Source organism: Anas platyrhynchos, chromosome 2 (assembly GCF_047663525.1).
Source record: "Anas platyrhynchos isolate ZD024472 breed Pekin duck chromosome 2, IASCAAS_PekinDuck_T2T, whole genome shotgun sequence".
Taxonomy (NCBI): domain Eukaryota; kingdom Metazoa; phylum Chordata; class Aves; order Anseriformes; family Anatidae; genus Anas; species Anas platyrhynchos.
In genome coordinates, this window is record NC_092588.1 from 115,463,856 (window position 1) to 115,488,895 (window position 25,040).

At 43.5% G+C, this 25,040-nt stretch overlaps 2 protein-coding genes across 4 annotated transcripts in view; one reads left to right on the forward strand and one right to left on the reverse strand.

Moving 5' to 3' along the window:
• Nucleotides 1-4,819, forward strand: part of CAPN7 (calpain 7) — a 31,335-nt gene extending 26,516 nt beyond the window's left edge. For 2 of the 3 annotated variants that reach the window (XM_038173691.2, XM_038173692.2), the window contains 2 exons: nucleotides 625-717; nucleotides 797-4,819. In XM_038173691.2, coding sequence (XP_038029619.2) covers nucleotides 625-717; nucleotides 797-941 — 238 coding nt within the window. In that variant the 3' untranslated portion in view covers nucleotides 942-4,819. The remainder of the gene's footprint in view (nucleotides 1-624; nucleotides 718-796) is intronic. The other variant, XM_038173693.2, reaches the window with a different exon arrangement.
• Nucleotides 4,820-5,624: 805 nt separating this feature from the next.
• Nucleotides 5,625-25,040, reverse strand: part of SH3BP5 (SH3 domain binding protein 5) — a 42,347-nt gene continuing 22,931 nt past the window's right edge. The window contains exons 4-9 of the mRNA XM_038173694.2: nucleotides 20,172-20,336; nucleotides 13,333-13,463; nucleotides 10,721-10,763; nucleotides 9,998-10,217; nucleotides 7,744-8,004; nucleotides 5,625-7,068 (exon numbers count right to left, since the gene is read on the reverse strand). Coding sequence (XP_038029622.1) covers nucleotides 6,887-7,068; nucleotides 7,744-8,004; nucleotides 9,998-10,217; nucleotides 10,721-10,763; nucleotides 13,333-13,463; nucleotides 20,172-20,336 — 1,002 coding nt within the window. The 3' untranslated portion in view covers nucleotides 5,625-6,886. The remainder of the gene's footprint in view (nucleotides 7,069-7,743; nucleotides 8,005-9,997; nucleotides 10,218-10,720; nucleotides 10,764-13,332; nucleotides 13,464-20,171; nucleotides 20,337-25,040) is intronic.

Below are 25,040 nucleotides of genomic sequence, written 5' to 3' on the forward strand. Positions count from 1 at the left end.
AGCTGTACACTATAAAATAGCAGCACATCTTTTTCCTCCCCTTTTGAGGAAACTCCTCTTGTGAAATGAAGATGAGTACAGATGTGCTTCCATGAAGGTGTGGCTCTCCTGCTCCACTAATGAAACATTACTTTTTCTGAACGCATTTTCTGCATTTTTAGCTTGTTCTTGGGCACTCTGAATGACAGGGCCAGCTGTGCCTGTTGCATGTATTAAGATGTAGCAGACAAATTGTCCCAAGTTGTAACGCAACATGAGAAGTTCTGCTGAGATGACCAACATTCCCATTCCTCTGACAGTGATCAGATCACAGCCCAGGATCTGTGCCACTCAGCACAGAAATATGTCACCACAAGCTTAACCACTTGAAGGCTGTTTTGGTGCAGAGACAAAACTAGCAGTAATTTTCCATGGAGTACAGCTCTGAAATGGATGTGTGTGTCTTCCTCCAAACTGTGCAGTCATGCTGTGGTCATTTTCATTAGCAGTTCTGTCACAAATGTTACAAAACTTTTAGATGTGTTCCAGCTGTACTATAGAGTTTTGTTTTTTTAACAAAAATTGCTCTCCTTATGGTAGTCCTGGTGACCCAAATGACTAAAATGTCTGTCACTTTACTTGCAGGCAATACAGCGTTGGCTTTGAACTTGTCACAGTCTCAACAGTAGGAGATCCCGGTTCCTATGGCTTTCAGAAGAAGAGCAGTGGTGACTACAGGTAATAATAGTTCATTCAATGAAGTCTTAGCAGTCTGAAACACTTCAGATCTTATAACGGGTCACTTCTTTTATCATAGGTGTGGATTTTGCTACTTGGAAGTGGAAAACATACCTGCTGGAGTTTACAACATTATCCCCACCACATTCTTGCCTCAACAAGAGGGTCCTTTTTTCTTAGATTTCAACAGTACTACTCCTCTTAAAGTATCACAGCTCCAGTAAGGAGACAGACTTGTGCACTACTCTTAAAAGAAGTCATTTTGTCCTGTCCTACAGCCTGAGAAGAGGTGAATAACTCTTACTACACAAAGAACGCAATTTTATTTTATGCATAAGTCATAGCCAAAAGCATGGAGTCACCCATTTGCTGATTAATTGTGGTAGACAGCTGTGGTTTTTGCTGCTATGGTATGAGAGTGAGCACTGTTCAATAGGCCTGTGAGCAGGCTAAAATGTTTATTTTCAAATGAACTGGCAGGACATAATTTACTGGAATTTTTCTACGTTTCAAATCAAAATATAGTGGGTTTATGTAAGAGAAAAATTAACACTGAAATTCACTTCTCCTGAAATATAGGGCCTATGGGTTTAGGATTTCATTCTTAAAACTAAACATCTAAGAAAATGTTACTGTGCATTCTGCTTATTCAGCCTCAGGACCAAATATGTATTGATTGCTATTTGTACTGAATGTCTTGAATGTTTTCAGCACTGAAGTAGCTCTCACATTTAAATGTGAACTTACTACTGCTGAGCATGTCAACCAGGCTGCCTCTAACATGTTCAGCTTATCTAGAGTGTGTACATAGAAGTAAAAGATAAGGAAGATTCCAGCTTCAGCTATTTCTAGAAGAGGAGCAATGGATTCACCCATATGACATGTGCTTTAAGAGCTGTTATTTTGTATTAGTATTACTTTAATACATATTCTAACACAAGGTACTGTATGGTTTTCTTCCTACTAGCTGCAAAACCTAGCCTGATCACAATCAGCACTAAAATCAAAAGTTAACCAACAGTCACGTACAGAGAGTAGAGCATGCCATTCACTTACTAGATGTGAAATGTTTTCAGCTGAAGGTGCACTGTAAGATTCTCTGTATCTACTAAAGTAGTCTCACTGGTGCTAGGGGGTAGTTCACTCCCTCCCATCAGCATCCTAACAAAAATAACAAGGATAAAGCACTTCTTTCCAAGTACTTGGCCTGTATAGGAAGGGTCATTTTTAAATTGAAACTGATGAATAAAGGTAGCACTTAACCCATGCCATCAGTAGAAATAAGGTTCGAGTTCTTAAGAAAATAGTGGAAGTGGAATTACTCCAAGGGAGGAAAGAAAAAGTAAAGTCTACTGTATCTGCTCTATCTCTAGCTTTTAAGATACATATAAAAATATAAAGATCCGAAAAGGATTTAAAGGTTAACTTTTTTTTTTTTAAACAAATGACAAAAAAAAAACTCTATGTGAAAGGAGGAGAGGGTACTTTTAAAACAGCCATAGGAAGTTCTGTGCCATTCAGGTTTACCTGGCATTTTTTTGACCAAAAAGGTATTACTTATTTAAATAATATCTTAAATAGTACCTGTATCTTAAATAGTACCTGTGCTCTACACAATAAGATTTGTTCATTAGGAAAGTAAGCATGCAGTACAGGAGAACAAGAAATACCTGTGGCCTCAAGTCACTTTCCTGGAAGTCTGCTATTTACATTCTCCATAAAGTACAAGTCCCTTTTTGTTTCATCTCCTTCATCAGACAGCTTTTTAACAACTGCCTAGTTTTCAAAGGACACTGAAAACATGTCTTTAGACTGCACTTTTCTCAAAGACCCTATCTGGGCTTTGTGACAAGTTTGTCATAGTTTGATTTACCTTCTTTTGCAGGGAAGTTTCTGATGATTATTGCAATAAACCAACATAGGGAATTGCATGGGCACAAGATGAGCAAAAAGCAAGTTCCTTTATGGTTATCTTTGGCTTTTGGGAGTAGGCAGTTGTGCCAAGGACTGCTTCCTCTCTACAAAATTAAGATTTCACTTAGCACAGATTTATAGAGGAAAATATAAATCTTAGCACAGGCTAAACCAGAATATATTGCATCTATTTTTAACACCTATGAAGTTAGAGGTAGTTATGAAGTCTAAACAGTGTATTCTTGACCGTATGCAAGGCAGATGCCAGAACTAAGTGTTTGGATGTCCTCTGCTGTTTGAGATCAAGCTCATATACTTGTCTGCAGTAAAACCTGATTTTCTTTTGTAGTCTGTTTCTGCTCTGTAGGAAGTTGTCCCCTCCCCTTTTTTGTTTCTCTCTCCAAGCACAAGCTAGTGCCAAAGCTTATGTTGGATGAAATTCACATGTAAGGCTCAGCTTCCATGCTGTACTAAAGCAAAAGCAAGGAATACTAGACAAAGCTGTCTCTACCCAGACACAGTAACAGTTTGTACGTACACAGTACAGTCAGTGGATTGGGTTTAGGCCCATAAATACACAGGATTTAAGTTCAGTATCACTGTCCTTTTTAAGACAAGTCCTGTTCGAATACTGTACCTGCAGAGTTGGTAGAATCCCATCACCATACATTTCCTTTCACAGGTAGGACAAAACATTCATGTGGAGCATCTCAAAAGAAATACACAAGCTATTCTTGTAAAGTTTGGTCTCTGCCAGTTCTGGTTGTGGCAAATCACTTCTACAATATTATTTGTTTGCCTTTTTTATTAGGAAATCAGTCACAATTACTTCTGATATTTTCTGTCAAATGCATACTTTATCACTTTTTTTTTTTCTGCAAATCTAGAAAAATAATCAGAGATTAAACTGCTCCTTAAGTTTTAGTGCAGCCTCAGCTCAAGATGAAAGTTAAGCTTTTCTTTCCCCTACATCAGTTGTTATTTTTGATCTATAATGACAATATTAGACTGAGTCAAGCTGGGAAATGCTGCACAGAAAATACTTCTAGAAAAGAGTGAGGCCTGTGTGGGGAAAAACTGAAATAGCTGCACAACAGCTTAGATTGTAACAAGGGTACATTGGTCATGTTACTTTACTCGCTCATGCAATTCTTGACCATTAAGTGTTCTCTGCCTGTAAACATTCATTTAAAGCCTTTAAACATTAAACTACAAAGCCTTAGAAAGTTGACCAACAAGCAGACTGTATTGCTAAGTTGTCACATACTGTACAGTTGTAAACTGTCTAAGCTGCAGCTAAATGACAACGAAAGCCAGTTGTTGTAAGGGGCTTTAAGAGGATTTATAATTTCTTTGATTTACTTAGGCTACTATAAAGAAACGATTTTTTAATTAATATATAATAATATCATAATATCATTGGTGCTGAGGGATAACTGGACATACTCTTTTAAAAAGTTTGGATGTTCTCCTTGCTTATGTGCTGAAACACCTTTTCTGAGTTTTTTTGTTTTGTTTTTTTAAATCCTACCTTAGAGCTCCATACACAACACCATATGCTGCTGTTTATAGCTCAGGGTGAGATGCCCCCCCCCCCATGCACACACATCTGTTTGTTTTGTTAGGAAGAAATGGGGTTAGTCCTTCATTAATCTAATCCATCAATTTTCAAATACTTACCAAGAGTTAGAAACTTGATATCATTCATCCATGTACTATGTCATCTGTCCCAAGTCTGAGGTTCAGTCCTAGTTTCCTGATGCAAGTTTCATGAAACTATTTGTACAGTAATTTTTATGCACTTGACCATGTGAACTATAAGGTGTTTGAACAAGCAGCTGCTTAGAATTAAGTTTGTGTACATATAACAGAGGTTTTTATCACTTAGTGAAAAAAGTGACATTGAAGTTGTGTGATAATACCAAAGAGTAGAATTCCTAGATTAAAATTTGCTTTATACATTCTCACTGATCACGTATACTTTGATACACCAGAGGCTTATTTTTATACCCATAAAGGTGGCTGCCATCATGTTACACTTCAGAATACATCAAGAATTCCTACAAACAGTAACCAGAGAAAGCTTGTTCATTTGCCTGTACTCCACAGTGATGTATGTTCATTTAAGTTTGTCATATTTATAATTATGCCTTTTATGGAGTTTCAAATAAAATGAGTTTTCCATTAATTTATTAGACACGCTGTTGTGCCTGTTTGCTTGCACAATTCGAGTGTAGTTTACCTGCTGAGCATTGGGGTTGCTGAAGAAGGCGTCTGTAGCAAGATCTTTGAATAATTACTGGAGAAACACAGTGTAACAGGAAGGGTTGGTTGGGTCCCACACCCTGCCACACTTCTGATCAATGGCTTTCATCTGCTGGGAACTGAACCCCACCATGACATACGCCAGGCAGCACATGCAACATTCTTGCATCCTGCTGAACATAAGGTTATTCATTACACAAGCGCAGGGTCTTTGGGTTTCCAGTCAGACTTGGCTCTGGGAGGAAATTTGATAGCAAGAAGCTTAGAAAAAAAACTCAAGTGTATTAGAGGTTGACTGGCAGGTGTACAAAAATAGATATTCAGCCTCAAGTTCCTCCGTTGGTTTCTCTATCTGTATGCAATACAGGCAGTAGCTTAGTTATGAAATTTTAAGTGAGACATTCAATAGTGTGACACTGCGCTACTGCTTTTCATCTCATATTTAACGCTGGCAGTCCCAGCTTTTCCCCAAGCAATGCTCACAGCAGAAGCTGGAACCAGTCTTCTTTTTCCTAACCACGTATTGGGCTGGGAAATGCTGCCAATGGTCTTTGGACCATGTAAATGCTCATATTCACTGCCACTGTGAGTTTAACAGCTACAATGTGTAGAATCTAATTTTTATGGAAACGGGGTTCTTTACCTGTGGTTCTGCACATCCTTTAAAGACTAAGCTTGCTGTGGGAAAAGATTCGGTTGAGATACACTTAGCTTGCACAAACTCGAAATGAAATGTGGAAAACAAAAATGTTTACTGTAGTGTGAAGAATTTTACATTAACTTGGAGAATAGATACACAAGCTGTGGCAAGGACAAAATACAACAGGACTGCAAAAACATAGAATAGAAAATACTTTGGGCAATACTAAAATTCCCATCAAATTAACAATAGAAACGGACATTTTAGATAAAATGGTGCTTTCAGAAATGCTTAGCCACCAAAACTGAAGAGTCCTAGGATTTTTTACTACCACTTATTAGCATAATTACCAGACACTACTACTGCCTAACAGCTGCTGGCAAAACATGCCCGTGCCCTTTCTAGTTTTATTGAACACTTTTCTCTAGGGCATACTAAAACCTCAAGTCCTTTTAACAGTTATAAAACCCCACACAGTACAACCTACGGAGCAATTTAAGAACACATTGTCAATCTACACTGGCAACTCTTTTTTTCTTCATGCATATTTGAAGGATGAACCCCTTGTCGGAACTGTCCCGAAAACATCTATCACTCCCATTTCCGAGCAATAACACTTAAAGTGCTGAAAAATAATACTTCACTTCGCAGGGGAGGGGGAGGGCGAGGGGCCAATCAACTCTTTTGGTCACTGGATCACCCTCAGAGTCCCTGCCAGACTCAGGAAGGTGGCTAGAAAGGGCCCATCGCTGCTGAGCATTACCATCCCGTTCCTGTCTCTTACGCCGGTTTTTATAGGGCACGACTGATCTTTATCCTTTCTGTGAGCACCAAGGGAAGAGTGAAGGCTTTTAGACCCACACATGCAGCTTTCCTGTACACAAAATATCTCTACAGCTTCAGCATAATACAGACAAATACAGATGTTTAAAGAATATGCCACTGATACTCAAGAGATCCGCTGTATCTAAAGAGCATTTCATTCTACAAAACTGAAGCCAAACTGCTCTCTGCAAACGTCTGGCTTGAATTTCAGACCCCCTACTGGCACGAATTTACACGGGAACATTGCTAGTTATTGCTTCAGCCAGGCTGCTACAAAACAATTTTACAAAGTCAGTGAAATAGGGGCGCAGCTTACCATTTGATAACTTGTCTGGCCTACAAAGGATTTACTGAATAAAAACTTCAGCCCTCCACATCCATTAGACTTCTTAGTGCAGTTTCAAATTCTCAGAGTAAACGCTTAAGATTTGGCATATATTATTGGCACAATGTTCTTCAAACACTTAGAAGTTCATGTATAAATATTTATACTCCCATTAAACCAGGACAGGGCACAAGGAGGACTCAGCCAATCTGGGCAGCTTTTCTGCCCGCGCATATTCCCTCTTTGATTTTCATGCACTGAAGGGAGAGCTGCTTCATTCGGTTATCCAAAGCCAGCCCCTCAGCGGAGCTGCTCCTGTTGCTGCTCCTATTCTTGTTCACTCTGTCGCTTGTCTTGTTCTCAGCCCCTTCTGCCCTATCCCCTGCAAAGAAAGGATTAAACTCCATGTTAAATCCCGATTTCATTCTGAGCAACTTAAAGGCTCAAGCGGGTCCCTCCGCAGCTTCCTTTGCCAAAGCACGCAAAAATATAGGAGCAGGAGCAAGATGCCTTAAAACTGGAGTTGGCCTTCCAAGCCATGCTCATCTTGTGCACTGCATCAGTAAGTTACAGCATGAACAGGTTTAGGTTGGAGCACACAAGAGCAGCCGTAATCCTCTAGTCTGAATAAGTCAGCAAGGGCTTGCAAAGCCTGCAGGTGGTTCCTTTTGACACCTTATTTGATATTTTTTTCCCCCCCTCTGAAAAGCAGGGATTTCAGCAAGCAGGACAGGAATTAAAAACTAAACTCGGATTTTCCTTAAAATAAGTGTACCATCAGAATCCCACTGCTCACTGATTTTCTGAGGAACCTCGAGCCCCTCTGCTGCACTGAGGCAAACCTGGGGAAGCTGCGCAGCCAGCAGGAGAACAGTGAGAGCATTTAGGTGTCACTTAACTGGGATGCAGGGCCTTCAGGAACTGCCTTCCCCAAGGAAGCAGCCAGAGGGTCAGAGCTCAGCGAGCTTGCGACACGCCTAGGGGAGCTGAGAGGGTTTTCCTGCTCCCTTTATAAAGCTGAAAAGCATCGGCCCAGGCCGTATCCAGCTGTGCGTACCTCTTTCGGCTTCACATTCGGGGGACGATGCGCCGCTGCACTCGCTTCGGGGGCCGAGGACGGGGAAGATCATCCCGAACTCGGAGAGGGAGACGGGGCTGGGCAGATCCAGGCTCCCAGGTCGCGTGGCGGGAGGAAACTGAGTGGGCACCTCACAGGGGCTCGTGGGGCCGGAGCTGAAGCTGGACACCGACTGAGTTTCTGAGTCTTCTTCGGATACAAAGCTGCTGCCGTTGTCATCCTCAAACACTTCGGAAGCCACTGCAACAGTGAAGGAAACATTCTCATTAGCAAACCTACTCCCTAATTAGAAGGCACATAGCTCTAGGGGCAGACTGCCTTCACCTTATCTTCCCACTTTTGCAGTTAAAAATCCAACATAAGCTCTTAATATTTCTTTTTGGATGGAGCACTACACAACAACAAATTAAAAAACAACAACAAACCTCACCTGCATCATTCTCCCAGATCATGTTTGCTCCTACCTGGACTCTACCTAAAGCAAAGCAACTCCAAACCGACTAGATTAAGCTGCTCGCAACAGGAGGAGGAATTGACTAATGAAAACTCTGTTTTGTACTAGATACAGGGTGCAGATTTTGCTAAAAAAACAACATTTTTCAGTCTCGGCTCACTGCGGGATGGGGACCTGCAAACCAAAGGCTTTCTGCACTCCAGGAGTCTCACTGGGGTCAGAAGGTTTCTTATGTGCATCAGCCTCAAAACGTGTGCTGGAATCACACCGGCCTGAAGAAATCCCAGAAATAGCAAGACATTTAAGATGCCCTGAGGTTATTTTCAGTTACATCTCCTCACCACTCCTGCTGTCAGAGAGGCTCAGACCCAACTCGAGAGAAGAGCAGGAGCAAAGGAAATCTTCCCAAGCAGTCCCCCTGTTATCCCTGCACACCCCTCAGACACAAAGGGTGCAGATGGGGTTACTTCGGAGATATGCAGCCTCTTTCCGCCGCACGTTCAGATTGCAGGGCTGCATTTACACATTGCAGAACTGACCAACAAGGCTTCAAAAGCACAAAGCTGATGACCAGCGTTCTCCACCTTCCTGAGCCCCCTTCCGTGGCATTTTATTCTCAGAGACAGTTTGCTGTGGTTTGGATTTTGTTGTTTTTGTTGTTTTAGACGTCAAATCCAAGACCGCAACGTGGCCTCTCTTGTCACTTGCTGTGTACTGCTTCCTACATGTTGATAAAACAGATAACTGCAGAAGGTGGAGGCAAAGGTAGAGTAAAAGAGATGTTTCCCATTACAGGAGTCCTCTGCTTGGCCAGGAGCACTGACACCAGCTAGTCTACAGCAAGCAGAAGTGTAACTACAGCTTATTTATTACCATCTGAGCTTACTGTGCCCCACAGGAGCATCTGCTAGGGCAGAAAATCCTTGCTGATGCTGCTTTATTTAACTCCAGCAGACAGAAACCATACGTAAAACATATAAAAGGGCCTCGGTGGAAACTTGCCACGTTGCAATATGAGAGCTTAACCTTTCGTGGCTATTTTGGTTATTGTGCCTAGCAGGCTGCTAGCCCTGCCCTGCCATACCCTGGTTTTATGCTGGCACTGGACACAGCCTGGAGTCCTTCCACCTGTACCACGCTGCCCCTGAAAGGAAACCCTGACTCTGTTACACCTACATCTCTGGGGAGGCCTTCTGCATGCTGAAGGCACACCTGTGGGCATCCCAAGAGCCAATCCCTGTCTCACTTATGGGGACACAACCTAAGGATTTCAGGGAATTCAGAAGTCGTGCTGAAACCACATCGCTCCAGCTGGCCCAGACACCAAAGTTGTTTGCTGTGCCAGGAAGGTCCCAGCTCCAAAGTACATGGTGGGGGGGCTCTGGGGTCGTGAAATTTTGAACTCCTGCAGTCCTGACTTCGACTTTTCCCTGCAGAAATAGAGCTGAAACGCAGATCAAACTGGGATTGGTGGGACAGGGTAGCAAAAAAAAAAAAAAGGACTTTCTGCACCAAGAAGGGGAGGAAGTGTCCAGGAGGGAAGAAAAAATGGGGCTACATGTAGTATCAATCTTATCCACTTCTACCCAGAGCCAGGACAAAAGCAAACCAAACACGTTCAGCTCATACACCTTCCCCTTGACAACTGGCTGTTGAAGAATACAAACTCCTGCAGTAACTGGTACTGTAAGTTCACCAGTCCCACAACAGCCAACCAATTTCGACATTTCTTACAGTGCCCACGGGATATTCCCAGGCACAGGAGCGCTCTGTACTCACTTGAGACGCTGTCTGACTCCAGTTTACTTGCTGACAGGTCTTCCACAGAGGTATTGCTTCCTTCAGCACCCACACCACATCCTCGGGGCCCCATGGCAGTGGACCGTCTCCTCTCATGAATCTCATCTGAGATCATCTCCAGGTTTTTCAAGGCAGTCTTATACTCCCCCTTTGCCAGGGAGAGTTTCGCCTGCAGGTCATCCACTGTTTTCTTCAGTTGCTAACAAGGAAGACAGGTATTAGACGTGCTTTTGCCATGATCAACGTGGACACACAGCATGCAGCTCCACCTCACAAGCCTGGCACCCCCTGGAGCCCATCCAGCTCCATGTCCCAGGCCATGGGCTTGACATCCCACTTCTTCCAGAACCTGAAATTCACCCCTGAGTAACGTCTGAGTACTATCAGCAGCCCAGTGCATGAAACACGGGGCGGGGGAAATCCAGAGAGGAGAAGCAAAGGCAGTCAAACAGTGTTTTTGTTCAGCTCTGAAGATGAGCAGCAGGGCTCAAACAGAGTTGGAGCGCTTTTACTGCACACGAGGAAACAAAATGTCTTTTATCTTTAAAATGTGCGTAGCAAATTGTTGAAGATAAGGGGTTTGGAATAGAATTGGTCGTGTACAGACATGCAACACAGTTGTTCCTGTAGCACTCTGTATGCACTTTCAATATTTACCACACGCAGGAAATAGGCTCAGGTGGATCTGAACGATGCACGTACCTCTAGCTGGACGTAGTACTTCGCCTTGAGTTCAAAATAAGGTCTGTGGAAAGACAAAGAGCATTTGTTTACAACCACTGGGACAAAAGGACAAGAATACTAGAGTGGGAGTTGCTCTCCTCACAGCACTAACAGAGCTATGCTGTGGTTCAGTGTAATCCTGAGAGGATTCCTATCTTATGTAGGTGATAAAACACCTACAGGTGCTCTCAGCTATTTTTTTTCCTCCCCAACACATCTATTTCTTGTGGGTCTTTAACCTAAAGCCAAAGAGCAAAATTCCAATGTTTGGAGCTGACAACGTAATTCCCTCAGGCCTAGATTCTGCAATGTTTAAACACAACGTCCAGCTTCAGGCATAGACATCCTGTCTGTAACCAACAGCAACCTCTTCTGAGCAAATAGCACTTCCCTGAGCAAACAGCACTTGCCTCGGCTGTAAATCCTACTGCAGCTGCATCGTGGACTGTGCACCACGACTCAAGAACTTGAAACTCTGGCTTTCCAATCCATATATGCTTTTTTGGGTTGAATTCAATACACGGTCATACACGAAATAACCTGTTCTCATTCCTCTGTGGTTAGGTTATTTCATAGCTCCTATTTTTTAAAGCACAAGAAGAGTGAAAGGCACTTTGCCCAAGTTACCGGAGCAGAAAGGGACTTCCAAAAACTGGCTAACACAGACAAGTTCATCGTCCTACAGCTCAGTGGCGCTGAGCCATAGATCTGGTGGATGTTAATACGCAGCTGTGTGCGCATTCAGAGCTCGCAAGCAAGGACCCAGAAACAAAATTAAAAGCAAAACCAAACCAAAGCAATCCAGTAATCATCCACACATCGATTTGACAGGGCAAATCACCTAAATGATTTTCCTCCAGGCTGTCCTGGTCCTACTTTAGAACAGTAATGCTTTAAGCATCTTAATTCAAACCGAAGCGTGGAGCAAACACAGATCACTTCTTGCAGGGGAAGCAGCAATTCTTTCACCAGGTCTGCCCAGGGGTTTAGGGAGAGAGAGGCTGGACAACGTGATCCCAAAACGTTCTGCAAGACAAGCAGCTCCAAATTCAACAGCCTCAAGTCCCAGTTTATGTAGCCACTTGACACCACTGATGTTTTCTGCTCAGTTTCAGCTTTCCTTTGTGTGAAACTTGCAGTGCTGTGAGCCAGGTCACCCTTCCAACATCGCTAGGTAGCATGACTTCAGTACACCCATTTTAACACACCTGCTCACCCCATTCAACATTTTCCATTTTAATGTGAGGCTACAATAATTGGCGTTTCTCCTTTTTGGAGAGAAACTCCAAAACATCCTACCTAGGTGGCTCATGCTGTCAGCCCTGCTGTGAAACCAAAGGGAACACACTGGGATCCCTCCACACACAAGTGAAAATCTCCTTATTCTGAGGAAAACAACACAACAACATCCCTACAAGGGTAGTTTCAGCAAGGAAATGGAGACAAATCACACAAGAGGCAATTGGTGCATCAAGCTCAGCACCACAACCATTATAAAAAGGTATATAAGAGCCCGCTGACAACTCACCGGGGTCTTTATTTTAAATCTTACTGTAAGAAAGAAACTCCTGGTAGCCAAACCTCTTCTCAGATATTGCTCTTATCTACAAGAAACTGTCATTTCGTGATCTGGTGATATTTTTGCACAGTCCCTGTGCAGTGCCAGACAAACAGCATGCAACTCATTCGAGGAAGGCACACTGCTATACTGTTTTAGCAAACATGCCTGGATCTTCTTTGAGAAGTGCTAACCCTGTCTTGAATTGAGCAAACACCAATCAAAATAGACTTTTGGTTGACCAATTTCATGAAAAAATCATTTTTAGATAGAGGGATTAAAAGCTGAACACAGCAAGCAGATTGTTTAGACAAGCTACAGTCTGGAACTATAAAGAAAGACTGCGAAATACAAAGAGGATTAAGATTTGGTTGTAAACAGGGCCAAAATTTTAAATGGATTCTGAGCAAAAAGCTGTTTTATTTCTCTGCAACAGAGCAAAACTGCTCATCAAACGCACACACGTTTATTCGTGACATTCACTGTTTAGCTATGCTCTCTGAAGTCTGTTTCTTTCTCCAGGAACAATTCTCACACAGCTTTGCTACGGCAGCGTTAGGAAGTAAACAAGTCTGATGTACAGCATGCTACTCTGATGCAGTCTCACACCTTTCAGGTTTCTGTCACTTGCCTGGTTGCCTTCCTAACTAAAAATAAGAACTGAAAAAAAAATAAAAATAAAAATCCTAAACTGCAAAACATCCCCGCACAGAGCTCTGCGGCTCCGTAGGCAGCATCTATGTGAAATCCCATATGCCTGTTTCTCTAGTCACGTGCCATGAAAGGGTTCAATGCACAAGAACACAACTAAGGACGTGCCCAGGAAACTTTTCTTACCCCACTTAATTCACCAATCTATCAAGTCAGGTGCTTCAAAATGACACTGAGGATGACAGCAAATGCAAGGACAAATATTCTCCTACCAATTGTCTTACAGAAGGCAACACACTCACAAGTTTCAAAAACCCCACGGAATCAGCATCTCCTACAAGCAGACTTGATCATTAAGCTCATCTTGGAATATGAAACCTACTTGGATTTATTGATGGCTCTTTTCAGCTTCTTCTCCAGCTGTTTCATCCTTCCCATGGCGGCGTTGTACTTGGCTGCAGTCTCCTTGTGAACCAGTTCGCTTCTCGTTTTGGTTTGTTCCGCCTCCATGACCTTCAAGGGGGAAAAGACAAGGTTCAAGAGGTTGAGTAGCAAGACCCACTGACCATTTTGATTAACAGTATCTTCGTAATAAATCCAACCAGGAGAGGGCTGAACCCCAACCACAGGAGTGAGAGAACTGAAACGCAGTTCAGGCTGTCCCCTCACCATAACCACCAGCACGCCCAACGAGACAGCCTGCTTGCAGGAGGCTAGAAAGCTGACTTTTCTCCTTAAAGAGTTGGCCAGCCTCAAATCATGCTTTCAACACCGCAAACACAAAGATGTTTGGACCACGAGCTAACGCAGGGGGGTGATGCTATGCTGATGAGCAGCCCCATAACACCCATCAAGCCCAGAGTGTCAGCCACTTTCCGTGGTGAGCAACGGGAAATGTCCTTCCATTCGCTGCTCTGCTGGCCTCTCAGAGCCATGCCTTCTCTCTCCAGGGTACTTTCAGTTTGCAAATTTGAGCTGCAAGTCAGAAAATGCTTTTTCCTTACATGCACTAGCGGACAGGATCCAGAATGGTTTGTTTAAATTAAACTGGTGACACCTCTCCACAGGTCTGGCAGTAAGGAGGAAGCAGGCGATTTTCACACTCCCCCTCCTTCAACTCTGAAGGCATTTGTACAGAACAGAAAGACAGGACCTATTTTCTCCAGCATTAAGTTTTCAAATATTTCAGCCGTAAGACTAACTACTTGAAGCACATTTGTTCCAGCAGGCTTCCACTGCCAGAACATGTCATCTATGCTCCTAGATGCACAGAGAGAGGAAAAAAAAAAAAATCAAAGTGTCTTCATCTCGAAAAACCTCACTCACCGCTCTATGTTCTTGAAAGTGTCAGCCCTCAGGGTAAACTAAGTAGGGAAAAAGAGCACAGTCAACTTTCACCTGCCTGGTGTGCCAGCCTGCTCGGAGATACGGTGTTTTGTCCCTTCTGATACCTAAATGGAAGTGTGAAACTGCCACAGGGCAAAGCTGGGCTGCATCAGCTGGAAGCTCCTGCTGCCATGACTGCAGGCTACAGATGCTCACCTGCACACACTACTTACCATTAAACAAAAGTTGCTGCAGAACTAGAAGAAAGAAAGGTTTCCAGATGCTCTTCTGATTACTTAAAGTAACCTACTCAGCTATAACACCCTTCAACACCCTGCCTCACATATAAATAAGGCAAATGCTTTGAAAGAAAGGTCAAAAAAAAAAAAATCCAGACTCCTAGCGTGCTCGCCTGCATCCATAAAACAAGCTGCAGCCTCATCTCGAAACGTTAGAAAGCTGGGCTGATGTGAAGACTTTCCCTGGTGAAATGTGTCAGACGAGGCTGGTTTTAGCATCTAAATGTCTGAAATGAAAACGCCGTCTCCAAAGGCTGCAGAGAAGCTGGTTTGCCTTCTTTGTAGCATGGTAAAGAAAGTGCAATTTAAAAGCGCTGGAAGCTACAAAATAATGGAGCGGCTGAAATTTGCCCATTTTTAATTAGATGTTGATCCTTTCCATCCATTCTTGGGGCAAAATGAGCACTGGCTTGGAGACCTGGGATCAATCACCTAAGTACTACCAGCACCAGGGACTTAGAACAGGTGAGGTGCTGAGCACCGTGCTTGACTTTGCGCATCTTTCATCTCAAACATCCCAGAAACACAGAACTGGGATTTGAGGATGACAGACTGTAAACACCTCAAACTCGCTGACAAAACACGGAGCTCGCTGCCAGCCACACACACCCACGCTCATTACCCTTTTGGGAAAGGAAAACAGGTTGCATACCTCATCCTTTTGAAGAAATCGGGGATGTGAGGAACGCCATCCCCCCCTGCTCCCCGGTTTTCCTATGGGTGTTCTGCTCTTGTGCTCACCTTACCCACACAATCCTGGTCGGAGGGCAGGGACACTGCATGCCCTGCCCAAGGGAGAGCTGCTCAAGGTGCCAGGCTGAGGGCAAAGACGCAGTTCTGCAATACTTGAAGGCTGTCCCACAGAGGTATCTCCATGGAGATCCCTCTGCTGCCAAGAGGCTTTTTAAGCCTTTCATTCAGACAAGGAGAAGCCACGAGATGATCCACTCCTCCACCAAAGCCAAGCAGCCTCTAAATACAGAAACTGTCAGGGCACGTGGATAGGAAGAGACTTGCAAACCATGCAGCCAGCTCTATATCCAGGAGGTTCAATGGAAGATAAGCTAGGGAAAAGCCTTACCTTTTAAGAGGGTCTTAAGAGAAGACCAGCAAGGCTTGTGTAGGAAAGCAGCATGTTTTATTATACCCAGCAGTACTGCTGGGGGGAAAACATGTTTAGGAGTCCATATAAGAACATGTTTTTGGTCACACTTTCTGAATAAGCTGCTTTGTTTAGTAATGTTACCGTGCTTCCACCAACAAACCTTGCTGAAGCCATCACAGATGCAATAATGTCACTTCAAAAAGGTATCAATCGATGCCTCTTCCCTCTTCTGCCCTCTATTTCCAGCCCAGACTTCTAGGAAAGGAAGGTCAGCACAGAACGTGTGTTATTAGTGAATAGGTCTGCATAAGCAGCTTTGTTGCTCCCCGCCAAGAAATGTGCATGAGCTGAAGTCAAAGATGGACTCCAGGAAAATTGCAGTAACAACAACAGCTGCAAAAGCAACATTTATCAGGGAAATTGAGCAAAGCTGACCATCTGAGCCAGAGAATTATTCTGGACATCTGGTTCTTCCTCCAAAATTTAAATTGATGACTTTTCTAGAAGAACTAGAAATAGAAGAGGTAAGCCAATGCAGGATCAGTAAACCAGAAGGAGGGAATCGATGATACAGGGGATAAAGATATTAGAGGGAGGAACAGAAACCAAACTGCATTTGACTTCCAGCGTGAAGGGATGGAGAGATTAGGGCAGGGAAGGCTGTGGGTATTTTTGTTGTTTCTTTCATCGCCTTTTTTCCCCAAGTAGTTCTCTCTTCTCTCCACATCACGACGTACCCACGCATTTTACACTGACAGATGGTACTGCACGGTGTAATATCAAAGGGAGCTTCACAAGCCAAGTTAAACCAAGAGGGAGCATGCCTCCTCCCTCTTCGCTCTCCCCTCACCCCTTCCTTTTAAAAACGTTTCATGATCCAGAGCCAAAACATTTCTTCTCCCTGCCAGAATTTCTGAAGTGAACATATCCCAGGAAAGACTGTAAAAGCAGAGCATTTTGCAGATTGCATCAGCAATCAGGAATTAGCAGTTCCTCTTGAAATTCATGCAGGATCTTCCTTTCTGCTCCAACTGGTCTCAAACTTCAGGTGACGCTCTGTTAATCTGGCCACGCAGATTGCTCTCCAGACACCATCAGCTTGATGAGCGGACCCCCTCTGATTACAGGGGGATCTTAAATATGCCTAAAAATAGCCAAATCAGAAGTACAAAGTAATGTTCTGGACACCTAAAACTGATGAGCTAAGTCCCAGCCTATGTGTCATTACAGCCACCTCAGATCTGTTGAGAAATGGACTTTTAGAAAAAAAAAAAAAAAAAACACAGGAATTTATCCCAAAACATACACCTGCTTGAGAGCCATAGTGGGAAAAGAAGCTGCCTGACTCGCAGGATCGCTTCACAGCCCTGCACTTCTCTGTGGTCAGCACATAGCTCAAGCACAGACACTTGCAGGGATCAGTTGCATCTTCACAGGCAGGCTGGCATCTATTTAAACACAGCTTCCTTTGCTTTTTTGGAAACCTAGCTCAAAATGCAAGGTAAAAAAAATTACTGACTCCCTGTACCTACTCATGCTGGACATCTGCTCCGCAAATAAAAGCGTCTTCCACACGTTCTGCTTCCAACCCATCCAGGAGAGGCAACGTCTCTGCCACACTTCCATTTCTAATCAGTTTACACAGATGACTTTTCTATTTCAGAGGATACAAAAGGCTTGTTTACCGAATCCTCTTAGACTGCTGAATTAAAAATAGCAGCATTAGCAGCTTCTCGATCCATGAAGAAATCAAAAAGCAGTTACACCGTGCGGCCCTCAGCTCTGCTTCCTTCCAGCAAGGGTCTGCAAATAGCATTTCCTGCTCAGTGCCCTGGAATACAAGTCTTTGTCCACATCCATTAGGTCAAGTGCAAAAGCAACCTGGCAGTATTTCCATAAACATTTATATTTAAAAAAAAAGAAAAGAAAAGAGTCTCATTTGTTCTCTTGCTTACCCTTTTCCCTTATGTTCTTGCACCGTTTGTCAGCTACCAAGCTGTTGTAGGGCTCGGATTTGTTCCAACTTTGGGATTAATTCAATAGGGCCCGCTACCTCTGCCTTAAAATAGCAAATAAAAACACTTTACTCTTGCCTGACATCTCTACCAATATAAAAACAAGTGAATTACTAACCCACTTCTGACATTTGGCCCAGAGACGCTTTTTTGCGCTTGATTCATTGCGGTACAAAGCACAGCACAGGATTTTTCTGTCCAATATATCTGTCACCTACAAGTACAGGCAGAAAACCTAGCAAATCCAAAAAAAAAGTTTAGTGCAACTAGAGTTCAAGAACTTTCTCCAAGAGTGATTCTTCTATGTGGAAGCGGAGGAATTCTTTTTTAAAGCCCAGCCTTCACCCTTAGTAACATTACTCAGCATTAGTAATTTCTAATGTAATTAAGAGCTAATGATCCGAGTATACAAGAACACCAACAGCCAAGAACCTTTGTTCTACGAGATCTCATCTGCCAACTTGTTTTCATTCATGGCTTGGTAGGGACTGCTGATGTTTTCTGCTCCTTCAGCCCCCAGCTATTTTGTTTACCTCGCTGAACCCTAAGCACTCCGCTAATTGCATGCGCTGAAACCAAGAAAGCGTTCACTCTGCTCCTAAAAGGAGATACAAAACTCAGCCAGCGCTCCAAAAAAACAATGCCAGATCTGTTCAGTCAACACTTCCAACAGTATTTGTTTTTATTTTATTTTTCCCCTTGTTGGCTCTGCCCCTAGCCTTGAGATCCCCAGCGTGGCTAATGAAAATCAGGAGACAAACTTCCATGTAATTCTCTTGAAACCTGCTGTATCCTGGAAAGGCACAGATACAACGTTCTGGGAACTGAGGTTACCCAGGCTATTTTAAGCGCCAGAAAGAGTAGGATAACACGGTTTCCATCCAGGGAGCACTCAGCTGCTCTATACAATCCAGCCCGTGCCTAGGAGATTGTACATCTGCCGTGAATAAACACAGGGTTCCTATTGACTGTTCAGCTGCAGCCATCAGAGACATCACGGTTTGAATCTGCTCTCTAACAAGTCCATGTTCTGCACTCGGTGCTGATAAACGTGAACACCACCAGCTCCACATAACACTGAAAAATCACCTTCTGCTCTATGTCACTGGGTCTGCAAACCTCAGGTGCAGTCCTCTTGGCTGCAGGCTGTCAGGGAAGCACTAAGGGTCATACAAGGAGACTGGGATCCCCTAGAAATATCCCAGGAAAAGAGGAATCCATTTGCACTCTTGAGATGCCCAGCACTTGTTCCCTTGTGAATCAAAAAGTGTGTATGCATTTCTGGACTTTGCTCACATCAACCAAGGATAACAACGAGGGAAAAATGACAGCTGCTGGCATCTTGGCACGCGCACACAGAGCACGAAGTTGGGTCTCACTTCAAAAATGCACAGAGGTACCAGATCTGCAAATACTTCGTGACAACAGGGACAGTAACACAAACAATACCCTGGATGATTTCTGTGTGGTTTATTTATTTATTTACTTATACGCCAGGTTTTTCCATCTCTCCCCTACACAGCCAACATCCTTTTTGTTCCCTGTTTTGTCTTCTGGCAGCTGTTTTTTACAATTCACTCTGAAATAGAGGCTTTTTTATAGCTGAGAAGCTTCTGCAACAGAACAGAGCTAACACATTGAGGACTGCAAGACAATGTGAGCATTGTATGGCACGCTCACTACATTTGGAATAGCAAGCTCAGCTTCACTGCCATATCAGGGAAACTCTGACAGAACAACAGTTTTTAACTTAGATTTTTGTTTCTTTCATGTTAAAAAAACCTTTCTTCATTTTTTTTTTAAACAGACAAGCAAAAAAAAGAGGCAAGGCAAATGACAGGAAAGATCATCTTGACAGCTGCTGAAATGAATACTGCCTTTCATTGTTAGTGCATATCTTCTGTAGATTCAAAAAGACCATACAAAGAAGGTAAGACCTTGTTTAAATTTAAGAGCTAATTCGTGATAAAACAGTGTGCAAGCTTAAAATGCAACACACATTCTTGAGTGATTCCACATGCAGACACACACTCCAGAGGAACAGTGTCTTGTTGAAATCTATTCCACGCTGAGAACAGGTTAAACTAAAATTGGAACATAACCCTGGTACTCCACGGTCAGGGCTTCCATGACAAATGCATTTAGGAATATCCAACCCTAGGCAATTAGTTTGGCATAGCTCCAAACACAGATATGCCTGAAGACTTTGTTTATTACTATTATATAGATGGGAATTTTAATTTTTTGTATTTTGAGAGCCACTCCTCTAGCTACCAGTAAAGTCAGAGAGAGAATGACAGAGAACTATAGTTTGTCCCAGTAGCAGCCCAAAGCTCTCAGCTTCATTTCCTACATGTCACGCATCTGGACCAACAGAAAAATATGGTCTTTCACAAACAAGCACCGTGTCCCAAAGGAGAAAAAAAACATGTGGAAAAGAAAGATGCTGTGGCAAGCAACTTTGCTTTTGTATTACCCTCTGAGTAGCATGGTTGAGCATCTCTTGCCAGGCAGAGTCAAACTGTCGCTTGTCATCCTCCAGCAGCCTCTGCTCAGCCAGTGAAATGGTCTCCTTTGCAGCACGCAGCACTTCAGTAGCCCTCTGAAAATCCTGAGTTGCCCTCTGAGCTTCCAGCTGTGCCTAGGGAAGGAGAAATTGGGATTACAGACAAAGTCAGTCAGTCATGTTTAAAGATCTACCATGGCAATCACTGAGAAACGAAAGAAAAAAATGCAATTGCAAACTGGGAGCATGTCAAGAATACACTGAGAAAGGCACTCCCTCAGTTTGGTCAGGGGAGATTTTTATCTGGCAGACCATTAATCATGCTGGGGAAATGTTTTGCAAGTATTACATTGCTATAAAGCATAAACAGCTTTTCCAAGAAGGTAGCAGTAAGTTCTTCGGATGTTCTTTGCTGTCACTGGGACACAAGTGGTACAGCAAGCCCCCAGGACACAGACCCGAGGGTAACCAAGGGAATTTGTAACGCAAGTAAAGCACTGATAAAGGCCCTGAGGTTTCCTTTGGAAACTGCTGTTATTTCAGCAAAACAGCAGCGAGTTTGAGCTTGAAGGAAGTGCTTTTGAGCATAAAAGCAGGGGAGAACAGACTCTTCTGGTGAGGAAGAGTTGCTGTGAGAGCAAACACTGCTCCACAACAACATACAACGCACCCAACAAAGCAAGCACAGCTTAGCAGTCATCCCATCGATGAGCTGGGATCTCTCTTATTCTGAACCAAAACGTAAAACAAAACAACATTCACCAGAGATTGCATTTACAGACCACCAGCATCTCTCCTGCAAGCTTTAGAGGAGCTCTCACAGTCTCTGAGCCCCGCTCCAAGCAGCCCTCAGGATGCTCACACCCCATCTCCCAGGCTGGAGCCACCTCCGCTTCCCACAGCCAAGTGCCAGCCCCCCAGGGTCACTAACACAGCACTGAGCCCTCGCCCATTCAACCCGAAAAGGGAGAGGAGCCAAGAAAGCAGCAATAACGCCAGACACGCCGCAGGCTTCGATAGCATCGCGGTGACAAGAGTTGTAACGGAGTCTACAGGGTTCAGCAGCCTGCAGTGTTGCACTCGAGCATCAGCAACGTGTCCTAAATGTCCAAAATCGGTGACTTTGTGATGAACAGACAAAGAATCTCCACGAACAAATGGCCAGTGTTGAGTGCGTGCTGGTTTTGTTGTTTTTTCTTTTTGTCTGGCTTTAAATAAGATAGAGATGTTGTCTCTTTTTAGGGTTATCACTGAATTGACAGCAATTTTCACATTCAGGCTTTCAAACATGCACATTTCACGTTGCTTTCCTGCATCGGGTCATTTTTTATTCAAAGTTGTGTGGTCATTTTTTAATCTTTCAACTCTACCAGCAGTTTACTGCACCTCAAGTCCTTTTAAGATTGACAGACAAATGCCTCGTTTAGCTGAAAATTAAAATCTTTACCTGAGGTTTTCTACACTATACTTATAAATTTATGAAACATATAAAATAGTGGGTTTGAGCTGTTTTGCACTGACATAAAGCCCTCCAAACATAAGCTTCACAATCGATTAACTGAACGCTGAGCACAGTGAAGGCTGTTTTCATTTACACTTCAATGATTTTTTTTATTTTTATTTTTTTTAAATAGACTGGAAATTACTGAGCTTATACCTATGGGAGATGTCTCTGAGCGGACATGACTGACAGAACAAGATAATTAATAAACCTTTGCATGTCATGATCCACAGAGAAGGAGGCTGAGGCTGAAGCAGAGGGAAGGATTCACATACAGAATGCAAAGCTGAGGAAGATGAAGTCTCTCACGAATAAAGGAAGTTTTGGTGTAAAGGAATTGGGAAGCAGCTAAAAATTCCTGACACAAAGTGGGAAATAAAAAAAAAATATCAATACATTTCTCCAGCTAACAGCTGGCTACACATCCTCAGCACCAGCTGCAGCAAATACCTTCACACTTCAGACACCATCATTACTGGTAAAGGTAATGGAAAGAAAAACCTTCCCTCCCTGCCCCATGGCAGGGCAGAGACGAAAACCTAATTCAAACACAAGTCTCAAAAGGAAATAAAGCAGGCTAAGTCTCCCTTCTGATGTCCTGAAATAGCAGCAAGCTCTGCTTAACTTCCTTCCCTTACCACACAGAAAGGTATTTCGCCCCAAAGTGGCTGTGGAAAAATGAGTTCCGTGTCAGAGGTCTTTCAGCTCTTAGGAGTCAAGGGGGGGAAATCAAAGTTGTCACAGTCGGAGCAATGATTTCCTTTCAGCCTCGGTCCTTGATGCAATTCCTTCTGAAGCGGCTGTTGTTTTCCACAGAGGAGAAGTTCACCCAGCTGTGCCCTTTGCTGCTTTCAGGCAGCTTGCACATCTCCATCTTATCTGAAGTTCTCATTAGGAGCCGGAACACTGAAGCATGAATTTCTGTGCAGGTCTGCACACCCCAAAGTGGCACAGTGCTTCGGGCCACTTAATATTAGCCTAGTGCAAATCCATTAATATGGTCTTTTAGAAATTCTAACAACAAAAAAAGACTCATACCCGAGATTTCCCTACCACTCCAGTCACCAGGTGTCTGTTTCCAACCTGTTAATGCAGTTTACAAATTCAGAATATACCTAAATAAAGAATATTTTGATTTAACCATGAACATTAACCCTGGTACCCTCCAAGCTTTCTGAGGATCTTTAAACAAGGCTCAACCTAAGCTTTTAACAAAGGACACAGAAGAAGCCTAAATCCTGAATCCCCAAAATATCCTCTGCTGAACACTGAAAATTCACAACTCTCTTCTCTCCCAGCAAGTTCAATCCATGCTAGTAAAGGCATCAAATAAAGGTCAGAAGCTTTCCATAAAAATAGTTTGAGCCAGGATTTTAGAAGCAAAATGAAATGCGAGACTCCAGTGACAGCCTGCATTGAGTGCTGGGGAAGCACTGCACCAGAAGAGGACAGATTTCCATGGAAGATCATCCCAGAGGGAGCCAGGTCCCAGCAAGGAGGCCACCAAAGCCCAGTCCCAGAGGAGGCTTCAGCTCCACGGCTCTCCCAGCGCAGGCGAGGGCCTGCCCGTGCAAGGAGCTCCTTGCAAACGCTGGCGACCCATTCCCAGTGCAGGCAGAACTGCACCAGCAAGTCTGTTTTCGAAACTCGAGTAAAACCAGATCCCAGGGGCAAGAGGAGCCCAGGAGAAGTGCAGTTTTCTCACCGTTACTGCATCAGCACTGGAAAGTTTCTGTTGGCACAGACAGCCGGGTCAGGGATCAACACATCGAAGCCAGCAGAGGCTGCAGAGCATTAGGAGCTGAGTTTCCAAATCCCCAAGGAAAACAACGCCTAATGGCAGCTTGCAGTACTAGCAGCTCTTTTGATGAAGCCTCTAAAGCACTGCAAGAAAATGTTCTTTGTGATGAGAAAACCAGAAGCTAAATCTACAGTTCAGCTGGACTTTTCGTTGTTTGGTATCTCTAGCACCTGGACTTGTAGGACGTGTAAGAGCCAAAGCTGAAAACAGGCAGGCCAAACTTCTAGCCACATTCAGTTTCAGGTCCTGTAACGTGTGGGCAAATGGAAAAGTTAAACAAAAACACACCTAAGTACTCTCAGCTCTATTTGTTGAATGCTAGTCAATGAGGCGGGTTTGAAAACACTGCTTGGGAACACAAAATGTTTTTTTGATTTAAGCAAAAAGAATTAGTCCAAATAATTTCACCTCGACAGTTATCTGAAATCAGTCTGCAGTCTCACTCTAAACAGCTTGTTGAGAGCCTGGCAAAGAGAAGAGCTAAATGGTAGGGTACAGAAAGACACGTTAGTCATTAGAGAAACATCAACAGGTCTGTGGTTTTGCCGATCTGAAAAAAGATACTCAAACGCTTGTTGGTTAGTACAGTTACTCAATAATTAGCCTTCATTTAAAATTCCCTCCAGCACGTACGAGTTTTTTTCTGCACCACTACCAACAGACTGCTCCCACAGTCCCAGTCTCAGCTTGATGGAAGAGGTCACAGCCATGCTCTCCCTGTCCTTTGAAAACCAAAGAAAGCAGGAGCTGGCATCTCCAGCCAGCCTCTTACCATTGTTCCAGTACAGTGGTTATTCCCTCTCAAAGCCCAGAACTCAAAATTCAAACAAATGGCTGAAAAAACAGGTGATTGTGCTTTAAAACATGAACTGGTATTTGAGAAGGGAGATGCTTAGCCTTGAGATAGCACAAGTGAAAACGTACCAGGAATCAGGACAAGAAGCTCCTAGGAAGGCTGGGGGCAAGTGGGATGTCAGCTTGCTGCCCGTTACCTGTATCGGTGCTGCTTGATAGAAATTCATCAGCATAAAGGCAAGCATCTCTTTCAGAAGTCACGAGCTCGACCAGCAAAACCCTTTACTGAAGAGGACAAAACTTGATGCCTTGGGAATTGGGGAACCTGTGCGTCAGCTCTCAACCCCACAGTGACCAGGAGCTCATCGTGCCAGATCACCAGAACCTTGTGCTAGAAAATGTAAGTGAATGGTTTGACCACTGCAGACCCTTCCCCTATTAGTGTAAAACACAGGACCCCTTGAAAAATGCAATTAAGCAACCACCCAGACCTCAGCTAAGGAAAATCCCACTGTCACAGCAGCCTCCTGCACTCGTCCACACCAGCGACCTCCTCTCACCAGCTCATCTCCTTCACAGAGCCTCAGACTTGCCAGCTCCCAGATACTCAGAAGCTACACACAGTAGTAGCAGCACTCGCAGAAGCCAGTGTGATAAAAAATGCACCAGCTTTTAATATAAATAACAATATAAAATTAAAGGGACACCAACAGGGGTTCATAATTACAAGCTATTGATTTAT